The following is a 12,342-nucleotide window of genomic DNA, read 5'->3' on the forward strand; positions in this document are numbered from 1 at the left end:
GGTCAGATTTAAACCTTAATTCTAGGGAAGGGGAACTCCTTCCAGGGAGGGACTCAGGTTGTTTATGGAAAATTAGATAGAGGTAATTCCTTCAGGCAAGAGATAAAGAGAGGCCAGGTTCTTCTGTGTTCTCTAGCAAAATGCAGATTGCTGGGGCAGACTCAAGAACATTCCTGCTGTTTACTTTCCCTGTCCAGTCATCCTAAACAACTTGACACCCCCCCCCTTTTTTTTTTGTTTTTCCACCCATTCAGGCAATTCAGAAGATATGAAAGATAGCATCCACATGACTTTTGCTTGTCATTCCTCCTTTTTGCAGGCAAATTCCTTCTGGGCAAATACCTCAGTTTCAGTGCCATGCATTCTCACACTCTCCACCCCCAAAGGCCTTGCAACAGACACTACAATGCTCCTTTGATCCTGCCCCAAGTGCTACTTTCAGGGGTTGCACTATGTATATGCTTTAGTCCACTTAGCCATTTTTGGGACATCCCTCTGTGCATGAGGTTCACCCATTCATTACAGAGTTATGCCACTCCACAACACACAGAGGAAGATAGCTAAGAACACTATACCCTCAGATGGTTTGGACTCAGGTTCATGTGTTATTAACCCTTACAATAAACATGTAATTGCCACAGCCAGAAGGCACTCCATCCTATACCACATGGACAGAAGCAACCACACTGGAATTTTCCCTTGTGGGCACTCCACTTTAAGGTGGACCAACCTCAATTGCAATTTTGTCACTCAGTGCAGGGTCCATACAACTGCTCCTCTCCATCTTAAGTACTCTTGGTTCCTGTTTGGGTGCTGCTTGTGTTGTGTAACTTTTCTTGGGGAGACGTGAACAAATTTCTGTCACCCTAGATAGGACACCAATAACAGACCACCCACATCTAGATTGGTGAACCAATATATTTATTGGGTTTATTTACAGGAGTATGGGTGACTCATTGCTTACCCCAATATGAGTAATGATTGTGAAAGCTGAATCCTGGAGCTTCCTACACAACCTGCCATCAGTTCCAGTGAAGGGAATCTCCTTTGAGCAATTGAGTACTTTGTTTAACCCAGGGGAGCAGCCTTAGGAATCTTGCAACTTTCTGAGCTCAGTAAGTTCCATTAACTTCCTAAACATTGTGATTACAGGTTTTGGTGGCTTTGTGAGTCTCATGAGCCTCCCTCTTTCCTCTAGGAAAAATGATTCAGTACAGAGGAAATAGCTACATGGCAATACTCAAAGATGATAGTGAACTACTGCTCTTTAACAAAAAATGAATGCTAAGAAGTTTAGTCAACTTCATATGAACTCTGTTTTAAAGTATTTCATAAGCATACAAAAAGTTGTTAATTTATTCTATTCATACTAAATGTTATAATGTACTACTAAACCAACATGTTTATTTATGGCAAAATCATGAAAATTCAAAGTCTTGTGTGAAATATTGTTATGGAATCATTGTTCTTTTACCTTGTAAATACCCCTTCACAGTGATTAATTAGCTGTAAAGTACTGTTCCAGGTAGATATAAATAGTTCATCATTTTAAATCCAAGTGTAGGAAAATATTGGTCAGAAATAGAAGCTAATGTAATCACATTCTTTCATGCTTATGTGTATACACCTTGAATTTTGTTGCAGACATTGCAAATATTTGTTTTATTTTGATTCTTTTATGAGCAGAGCTCTCTTTCAGTTTCTAATCTGGGTCACTTTCAGAGAACAAGTGTTCTGTGTGTGTGTGTGTGTGTGTGTGTGTGTGTGTGTGTGTGTGTGTATGTGTGTGTTCGTGCATGTGGGTGCAGACACACACACCACAGTGAGTATGTGGAAGTCCGAAGACAACCTCAGGTGTTGGTCCTCACCTCTACCTTCTTCTTCACAGCTGTGCTTGCCAGGCCAACTGACCCATAAATTTCCAAGAGATTTCCATCTCTACATGGTCACACTGGGATCACTGATGGCCACTGTAGTATCTGGCTGTATGTGTATTCTGAGGATTGAAACTCAGGTCCTCACACTTATCTAGCAAGCATTCTTGTCCACTGACCTGTTCCACAGGTACATAACACGTGTTTTTATTGCTTAGTGTTTAATACATTAGCCCTTTGTAATTTAACAATTCTATTTTTTTCCCTAAAATATTTTACTCTATTCTAAATGTTTCAACATAGCATCAAACCTGTCTTCCCTGACTGTCTTGCCAATAAAGGGGAAATCACCATTGCCCTAAATTTTGTCTTCAGTGTTCTTGTTTTTCTATCTATGTATGGAGCAGTTTCTGTGGCATAGGCTTTAATGAGAAACTATAGGAATGGAGAAAATAAAGCATCCTTAAAAGTGAAAATATGCACGTACTTTTGTACTTATCCTACTTATAAACATCCATTTCACTTATACAAGTAAGTATTGGAGCTAATTTCAAAGTGGAATAAATGATTTTTTTCTACCTGAAAAATACTTTTATTCGTATGTATTCATTTATTTCACAAAAGTTTGAGTTTGAGATGAGTACTATTACAGACATGAGATGCAGGTCAGCCAGCATTTATTCGACAACATTTAAAGTCTTAGAACATATTATGAACTCTTGCCTACATTTAAGCACAAGTGTACGCACACATACACACACACACATTTTTAAAAAACGCCCTTTCTGTACTTAAACTTACCAGTAAGCATTGTGGTCATCCTTATTGCCTCTGCTAAGGGTTTGCTTCATTTCTGATATGAACAGAAGAGAAAGTGTGTTTTTATCTATTGCAGGAGGTTATTCATTTGTGTTTCCCAAGTGATAAATTAGGTCATGCTTTGCTATGTTGTCACTGCAGTTTTCCTTCCTTGATTTGTTTGCTTTTGGCTTTTCTGGGGGCTTTTGAGAGCTTTTGTCAGAAGAGTTAAAAAGAAAGGAAAATAGTGACAGGGAGAAGACTATAAGGTTGTTTGCATCTTTAGGCCAAATGTGAAAGAGCTGATAACAGAGACAGAAGACAAACCATTCATTCTCCATGAGCCATTTGGTATGTCTCCAAATCACAGGCATTCTCTAATAACTTCCAGAGCTACTATCTGTTGCAAATTCTTGTTAAGTTTGTCTTAATAAGGATGAATCTAGAGATATTGTCTTCCTTCCAGTGAATGTTTTTCTGTTGTAGACACTAGTAGTAATTTTGAGTGACACCCAAGAGGCATATGTCCCTGCCTTTTCCTATGTTTGGACAAACAAGCATATTTTACATAGGTGCTTTTCTAGCATGTATGCATTACTCTGTAGGACTCCAGGAGGGTATGATATATAAAACCAAATAGGCTGAGTGAAGGATGTCACTTGTCGTAAGGAATGAGGATCTTTGTTTCTAAGAGTTAATCTGCTCCTAAAGCTTTATTCCCCACCTAAAGCCACCATGCTTTGCTGGGGAAGTGATCATGGTGTGACGCGCAGGACTATGGCTTCAGGGGAATAATAGGTAGCAGGAACACATAAGATGCACAATGCTAAGATTGTTTACATGTGGATGTTAGCAGTAGAGACTATGAGGTTCAAAATAAAACACTAAGTACACATGAATACTTAGGCATTTATTCCATTAGGAGTCAACATTTTAATGCTTATCTATCAGAAGGTAAAGGAAATACAGTCTTTAGAGTAACAGAGATATAATAAAGGAGAAACAGGAGTAAGGCAGTTCCCCCCCCCCCCTTAAATAGGCAGTTAGGGACAGAAGCCCAAAGAGAAAGCAAGAAGATACCTTTCTATCCATCTTTGCAAAACTGAAATTTGGGTTTGATCCTGTCTCTCCAAGATGGCAGCCAGTGACACACCCCACAGGAGCTGTCTGCTTTTTCAGCTTGCCCTCTCTGGGTCAAGCCCCTGAGTCCAAACCAATCAGGGCTCTGCTTACACATCTGAGCCCAATGACAAAGCTTACCCTGATTGCATACCTTAACCATATGTGGCACACCCTGCTCTGTCTGCCTTTTGTCCTGTGTCCTGGCATCCAGTTGCCTCTCTCACTCCTTGACAGCATGGCTGAACCCAGTCTGGCTGGGAAGGGGAGAATAGTTATTTGGACTTGGGTATTTTTCTTCTTGCCTTCTTTCTGTGTCATGCTTTGGGGATACCCTCTCACTTTGATTATATGTAAGATTTGTCTTTGATCTCTGAGTCTTTCACTATTTCTTAATCCTCTGTGGTCTGTTATTTGAAGGGGCTTCTATTTCTGATCTGCCAAATGTATGAGGAACTGTCCCTGCAAACTTTGCCTAGATATCACTGTCCCCTAAATAAACCTTATGGATTATGCTTTCTCCTTAAACTCAGTAATTCATAATTTATCATCTCAGGTCCATTTTGGCAATCCTTTGTTTAAAAATAGGATAAGGGGGCTGGGGAAGTGGCTTAGCAGGTAAGGTGTTTGATGGCGAAACCTAAGGACCCAGGTTTGTTTTCCCAGGACTCATATAAGTCAGATGCACAAGGGGCATGGAGTATGTTTGTAGTGGCTAGAGGCCCTGGTGTGCCCATTCTCTCTCTCTCTCTCTCTCTCTCTCTCTCTCTCTCTCTCTCTCTCTCTCTTTCTCTCTCTCTGTGTGTGTGTGTGATAAATAAAAATAAATTTTAAAAGGTACTTTTAAAAAATTAAAGAAAGGGCTGTGTGTCTGTTCCTTTCTCATTGTTGGGACTCAGAACCTGACAAGAAACAGAGGGAAGGAAAGGGTTTACTTTGGCATACAGTTCCCAGAAGAACTTTCACTGTGGCGGGAAAGCATTGACAGGAGCAGGAAGCAAGATTCACATTGTCACACCCTCAGGCAGGAAGTAGAGAGATCAATACTGGTGTTCAATGGGCTTTCTCCTGTTTTTGCAGTCTAGGTTCCCCAGCCTACAGATTGTCTCACCTCCAATAAATACATCAAGAACTTTCTTTCCATGTTAACTCTAAATCCTGTCAAGTTGACCACCATAGATTAACCATCATAGGCTGTGATCAGCTAACTTGGGTCAACTGTCTGGGTGAGTGGTGTACATGTTACTGTCCACCCACCAGAATCACACTGTGATCATGGGATAGCATTGCCAAACAGAATAACATGCTAGGCAACCAAGTAAAATAGTCTCACTCTACAGTGAATATAACTGCAAAGTAGGCTTTTTTTGGTGGGAGAGGTCTATATTTTTAAAAAAGTTAGATCTGTTACTGTTACAGCTGGATTGCCTTGCTCTGTGTATGCTTGTACACACTTGCACACATGTGTCCACATGCATCTGTCTGCATGGAGTCCTTTTGATATTTAAGAACTGTCACTATGCCTCTCTCAAGGGACAGAAAGAGGTGGCCCAGCAAACAAGTCTGATGTTGGGCTGGAGAGATGGCTTAGCGGTTAAAGCACTTGCCTGCAAAGCTTAAGGACCCAGGTTCAATTCTCCTGGTCCCATGTAACCCAGATGCACATGAGGGCACATGCTTCTGGAGTTCATTTGCAGTGGCTAGAGGCCCCTAATGTTCCCATTCTCTCTCTCCCTCTCTCCTTTTCCTTCTCCCTTTCCTCTCCCATTCTCTGTCTCTAATAAATAAAAATAAAGCAGAAAAAAAAAATTTAATGTCTGATCTAAGTTGACTATAGCTAGTTAAATACCTGGGGCAGACAGGCTAACATTCTACCACTCTTCCAAATTTGGGAATGTGAAAGACCTCTGAAGGATGCCTAATTCCTTTGTATTTTAGCAAACAGGCCTTGGATTTTGGGTGACACTTAGTGGCCTCCCTGAACCTGTCCCTAAACTTACCTTATCTGTCTAAACTTGTCCCTTCATTTTTGGCATGAAACCAGAAGAGTTCAGAGTGATTTTTCTAAAAATACTGACAAATTTTCTCTTAATTCAAATCCACTGTTCCCCTGCAGCCACTGCGCAGCAAGACCTGGCCTACCTAGCCTAGCCTCACACTGTTGCAACTTCTTGACCTCCCACTTGTCTCCTATGTTTAGGGCACTTCAGTTTTCCCCAGTATTGTCCCCTGAAGACACAAGTAAAGGACAAGGTCAGAGCAATCAGTTGTAGTCCTTATTAGTGGCTTTGATAAGAGGCTTTAGGGGAAGAGGTTGAAACTAATGGCTGTAATGAAATTTTGGGTTCTACAAAGATTTCATTTATGAGATAGTTTCCCCCTTCAGTGCGTATGTGCTTTGTGTTCTGTGGTGCAGTTTGCATGTCGTAGTAGAGCTGTTACTAAAGCCTTACTAATTTTCTCAGTAGAAAAGAGTATAAAACTAACTCTTGGGAAACGTAAAACAAGGAAAGAAAAGGTCATGGCTCCAAATATTGAATAAGACAGTGTTTTAGAGGGAAAAAAAAATAGTCCAGTCACACAGAACACTAGAATAGAACAGACACCCTGTGATGTAATTTGTATTGCTGTGCTTCTTTCTGCCCTCTCATGACTTAGTAAAATGCACAGGATCTTAATATACCCTTTACCAGCTAGTGTTTTTTAACCTAGAATTTTAGATTCCTTTTGACAAATTCCCAATAAAAGGCATCTAAGAATATTATATTTCATTTTCAGATGCTCCAACCTGGAATTTAAAGCTTTTAATACAATAAACAAAGGAAATCTTTTCTTAGTAGTCTCCATATGATTCTTAAGTATATGTTAACTAATTTCAGATGTGTCTTGTTCACTGACAAAAAAAAAAAATAGCCTTTATTTTAAAAAAAGAAATTGTGTAATTAGTGGTTAATTGCTTCAGATACTTTGGGTATTTCAAGAAGAGAGTAATTCAGAGGCCAGAGAGACTAGATGCTTGAAATGTTCTTTATGCATGTTTAGTTCCTGTTCTTGTAAGTACCCCCTAAAGACAGACCTAACAAAGTGAAAAATAAATAAAGGCTTGAATTATTTTGTACATTTGGAATTATATTATATTTAAAAGTAATCTTTAAAATTAGCATTCACCTTAAGTGTGGATGTGTTTTTATTGACTTCTTGGATTTTGTTAAGGAGAAGCCAAAGAAGCACCAAAATCCAGGTCACATGTTTCTTTAAACAGCACCTGACAAGTGGCCAGCCACTGGTCACACAAGAGGAAATGGGATTCTCCCATTTTCCATGAGTGCTACCTGTGATCTAGTTTAAATCCTTACCATAATAAAAAGCCATGTAGTAGGACTGACTGGAACACGGCTGACATGGCTCTTGTTCTGTATCTTTGCTATTGGGAAGATCCAGGTTTTGGAGGATAACATCACTTCTCTAGGATGCTTTTATTAATACAAATTAGAATTTCCAAGACTTTATTAGCTCTGGAATATTACTTTCATGTCACAACAGTTACCTGAACTTCTACATTTTATAGATGTTAAGGCTAGTGAGTCTTAAGTGATGATATCCTAATGTTTATTTTGATAATGTAACCCTGAACCATGACACTGAATTAGCAGTTATTTAATGTACTGGGTTTAAACACACATCCTATTCTGGAAGAGCCTCCCTCTGTGTCTTCTGTTCTCTCTGAAGAAGTAGGGATTTGGGATTTGGAGGATGATTTAGGGAGAAATTATTTTAAAACTGCTATTCTACATTATTAACCTTACACTTCTTTTCACTCTCTAATATTTTTCTTACCTTTTTCTAAATCTTGATGTGCTTTTTTTTCTCTTAAAGAAGACAACACAATTTTTAATTTTTTATTTATTTATTTGAGAGCGACAGACACAGAGAGAAAGACAGATAGAGGGAGAGAGAGTGAATGGTGCGCCACGGCTTCCAGCCTCTGCAAACGAACTCCAGACGCATGCACCCCTTTGTGCATCTGGCTAACGTGGGACCTGGGGAACCGAGCCTCGAACCGGGGTCCTTAGGCTTCACAGGCAAGCGCTTAACCGCTAAGCCATCTCTCCAGCCCGAATTTTTAAACATGTACTTACAGCTTGAGAGATTCAAAAAATCATAGTGGGGCTGGAAAGATAGGTTAGCAATTAAGGCGCATGCCTGCGAAGCCTAAGGATCCAGGTTCGATTCTCCAGGTCCCACATAAGCCAGGTGTACATGGTGGCACATGCATCTGGAGTTCTCTTGCAGTGGCTATATTCTGGTACGCCTATTCTCATTCACTCTGTATCTCTCTCCCTCTCTCTAGTAAATAAATAAATATAAATAATCTTTAAAACTTGACAAAAAATTAAATATTAAAAAAAATCACAATAGGTAGTTGGCTCAAATTATAAGAACTTATTTGAAATGTGTGTAAAGTATAGATGAGGCAAAAGCCTGCGTGGGTCACCAGCCATGGAGGAAACAGGAAAGGAGGAGACCCGGCCTGAGAAGAGCACAGCACCAGGCACACGTGGTGATTGTGGAGGAATTCTACCCAAACTCTAAGAACTTTGCAGGTCCAGTGTTGTTTTAAGTACTGATGATGAAAGAAAAAAGTGTAAGGGGAAGGGGTCACTTCAGTTCTTTACAGTTGAGATGAACTGAGGTTTAGACATTTAAGATCAAAGATAAAAAATAATTACAGGAATTAACAAAACATGCCCTTGAACTTTGGGCCAACTTTGGTCCCTTTGTGGTTTGTCTATGCCCAGTTGTTAAATCAGGAAGAAAATCATTGCTATTGTAAGTAGGCTTTTTCTTTAAAATGAGAATGACATCCTTTACTGGCCATGCACAGCAGCACAAGAGTGCAATGGAGGAGTGGTCAGAAGGAAGCAGCGCATGCTGAACCTCCAGACTGCAGATTCACACACGTGCGTGCAAGCCAAACTGGTGCCCATACCCAGTGGTTGGGGTAAGAATCTGGTGACAGAACCCTTTCAAAATCCATACAAAGAAGAAGAGTGTAAGAGCCAGGAAACCAGGCCAGAGAGGTGGGGCTAGCCTTAAAATACCCAGTGGTGTTCAGCCTTAGAAAATTGTCATGGGGCCAGGTACAGGTGAGCCAGGCCTTCTTTCCATAAAGGCTCCTTCACATCCTTGATTTTTCCTCTCAACTTTGCAAACTTTCCTTATTCTGTAGGAACGGGAAAGAAACAATGTAGAGTTTGAAATAGGAGAGATGAGACAGGGAGGGTTTAGTAAATAAAGGAATATTTCAGCTGATGTCTTTTGGATACAGTTACTATTGGATCAAGTTCATTCTGACTGAGACAGTGGAAGGAAAGAACAAAAAGAGAGTGGGGGAAGGGGAGAGAAAGTGAGAAATTGAGGGGAGTGGGAGAGAGACTGAGACTATGTCCCTGTGGTACTTTGAAGTTTTTCACAAAAAGATGGTAAGATTCCTTATTCCCTTTTGCTATTTTTGGATGAGGTTTGGAGGTTTGGGGTTTTTTTAATTTTCATATTAACGAAGTCATGCAGTTTAAATTGCAGATGTTATATTAGTAATCTTGGGGCTATGCATCTGCTTTTAAAAGGATTTTACTGTGTGTATTTGGATTGCTTGATGACCTTAGAAATTTTGAGTTGCTATCAGAAAAATAATTTTCCTTTCTGAAACTTTTTCCACCTGTGAAGTTGATCAGGCTAGGATAGTTATAATAAAATATTAATCTATCTTTTAAAATGTGAATTTAACGTTTAAAACTGTTCATCTCCTATGTAAAAGATCAATTCAAGGCTGATGGTCCTGGAGTTGGTATTAATAAATGCCTTTTCCACTAAACATCTTTGTGGTTAGAATATAGTTAAAGGGTATAAATGTGTCCTGTTTTATTCCAGTAGCGCATTTTCAAAATTGTCCTGTTTTTAAATTAACATTCCTTTAGTCTATATTTTATTTTCTTAACCATTAGCTTGAAATTTTCTGATTTCAAAGCAAGAAGATTGCTCTAAATTCTAGCATCAATCCTAAATCAGCATCCTTTAAAGATACTAACTTGTAACAAAATTTAACTTAAATTACTTTAAATATATGTCTTATCATTAAAGGTTATATACATTTAAAATGCTGACCTTACAGGATGTAAACAAGAATGTTCTAAGACAGGATTTCTGAACATTGGCCCTGAAACCACTGTCTTAGGCTGACAAATGGATTGGAAATAAGCTCCCCACCAGTGGGGATGGGCCATTAATTTTAATCAAAGGTGATGCAGGAAGGCGAGTGGGATGCATGACAATGTCAACAGCCCAGTAGGTGTTAAGAGACCACACGGCCTTCCTTGTTACTTGGTTGGGCCATTAGTTGAGGTTGGGTGAAGACAGAAAGCCATGTCTGGAATTGAATGACCAGGTCACTCCAAAATCTAATGGAGAACTCTCGGTTTCAGAAATGGCATTGTAATGCCATTAGAAGTCAAGGACAGGATTTAGAAAATACTGAAAGATGTTTCTCAATCAAGCACCTTGCTGGCTTTTCAGTTCTGCCAGTGTTCCTGTTTCCCTACTTCTTTTCTTTCTGAATGGGTCATTCATATTTACAGAGGATCAAGAATCCAACAAACATGGGGAGGGTGGGGGGAATCTCCAAGCCTGTTTGCTTTTCAGAATTATACATTGTTAACTGTAAAACCCTGGCAAATATCAGAAGTGGCAGGAGGAATGAAGAAGGTTTGAAACACAGTAATTAATTCTTTGTGGCGATCTCATGGTCCTTATCCCTTTCATGTAGATAGCAATACTGTTACTCATTAAAACTAAACTTTGATTGCCTTAATGAAAGCATTTATTTCACAATTGTAAGGGCCACTGTGCTGTGCCTTACTATCAATTGGTCCGTATTGGCTGATAACACCACTGGTGGACACTGTAGGAAATGTCATTCCTTCCCATCATAAAATTGATTTCTTTGAGAATTTTTCAGTTACTGGAAGAAAAGACCTTACAACAGCCTGGATTAGTGATGTTTATAATATAGATATAAGAATGCAAAGGGAGGGCTGGAGAGATGGCTTAGCAGTTAAGCGCTTGCCTGTGAAGCCTAAGGTCCCTGTTTCGAGGCTCGATTCTCCAGGGCCCACATTAGCCAGATGCACAAGGGGCCGCATGCATCTGGAGTTCGTTTGCAGTGGCTGGAGGCCCTGGAGCACCCATTCTCTCTCTCTTTCTCTCTCTCTCTCTCTGTCTCTTTCTTTCTCTCTCTGTCACTCTCAAATAAATAAACAAAACTTTTTTTTTAAAGAATGCAAAGGGAGCCAAGGAGCATTTTTGTATCTGTCCTTCAGGTTTGAGAAGAAAATTCACTTGCCAGCATCATGTGTAAAGGAAAGATATGTATGACTACATTAGTAATTTTTACATATATTTAAGAAAGAAAAGCAATTATGTTGTTGTCTTGTTAATGGAATACTGTTGTAAGTTAGAGTATTTATTCTTTCTATAGATGAAGATCAGCTCCGTGCAAAGGGTTATGACAAAACACCAGATTTTATTTTACAAGTACCAGTTGGTAAGTCCTTACAGTCTGATATTTATCTGTTTACAGAAAAGAGATATTTTTCTATTCCCTTTTTAATGTGTTGATATTGACAAATATTATGAGAGTAGGTTATCTTTGTAATATAGTCTCAAAGTGGGTCAAATCATTGGCAAAGATTATCTTAAAATAGCACAAATAATAGTTAAGAAGTAATCTATGCTTTAAAAACTCATACATATATTTGAGGAATAAGCTTGTCCCCTAGAGACATTTTGGTTGCAATTTTCAACTCATTTCTTTACAGTTTGAATTTTTCCAACATAGTTTTGCTGAGCAGCCACTCACTTTGGTCTGCTTGGCTTGTTACCTGTCAAACCGCAAGCAGTGTTCTCAGATGTAGGGAGGTTTGAAAACTGGGATGGAAGTCAGAGGATGTGCTCGTAGCTCTGAAGTTCACTGTGATGAACTCACACAATGTGCTTTATAATTATACCCATGGCTAATGCCAAAGGCTAAGCCTCTGCTCATCAATGTGAAGCGCCAAGAGGCCTGTGAAGAGTTCAGGATTTTCAGTCGTCTCTCACTGTGTCTTAGTAATGCTCTGTCCCTCAGCTGTGGAAGGGCACATAATTCACTGGATCGAAAGCAAAGCCTCATTTGGTGATGAATGTAGCCACCACGCCTACCTGCATGGCCAGTTCTGGAGCTACTGGAATAGGTAAGGCCCCATTATTTTTCTTTTAAGATAAACGATACTCAGCTGAAATCTCATTAGAAGAAAATTTTTTGTTTAGCTGGTAAAAATGCTAGTAGCCTTTTTTTTTGTTCCTAGTAAATACAGTCTTGATTAATGTATTCATTTTAGATAATTTAAACTTCTCTGCTTTCATAAGGTTGCTTCATTTTTTTTTAAGACCAAACCTCTGCTTAAGGTTGAAACTGGTATATGCTCTATTTTCTACTTCACAGTGATTATACTCA

The 12,342-nt window shown here is 39.3% G+C and overlaps 1 protein-coding gene across 6 annotated transcripts in view; it reads left to right on the plus strand.

Annotated features, from left to right (window-relative positions):
- The window catches only part of Cdin1 (CDAN1 interacting nuclease 1), a 247,415-nt gene that overhangs the window by 125,244 nt on the left and 109,829 nt on the right, over positions 1 to 12,342 (plus strand). For all 6 annotated transcript variants that reach the window (XM_045157234.1, XM_004668197.2, XM_045157232.1 and 3 more), the window contains 2 exons: positions 11,326 to 11,391; positions 11,974 to 12,079. In XM_045157234.1, coding sequence (XP_045013169.1) covers positions 11,326 to 11,391; positions 11,974 to 12,079 — 172 coding nt within the window. The remainder of the gene's footprint in view (positions 1 to 11,325; positions 11,392 to 11,973; positions 12,080 to 12,342) is intronic.

This window comes from Jaculus jaculus, chromosome 8 (genome assembly GCF_020740685.1).
Source record: "Jaculus jaculus isolate mJacJac1 chromosome 8, mJacJac1.mat.Y.cur, whole genome shotgun sequence".
In the NCBI taxonomy this organism is placed as follows: Eukaryota; Metazoa; Chordata; class Mammalia; order Rodentia; family Dipodidae; genus Jaculus; species Jaculus jaculus.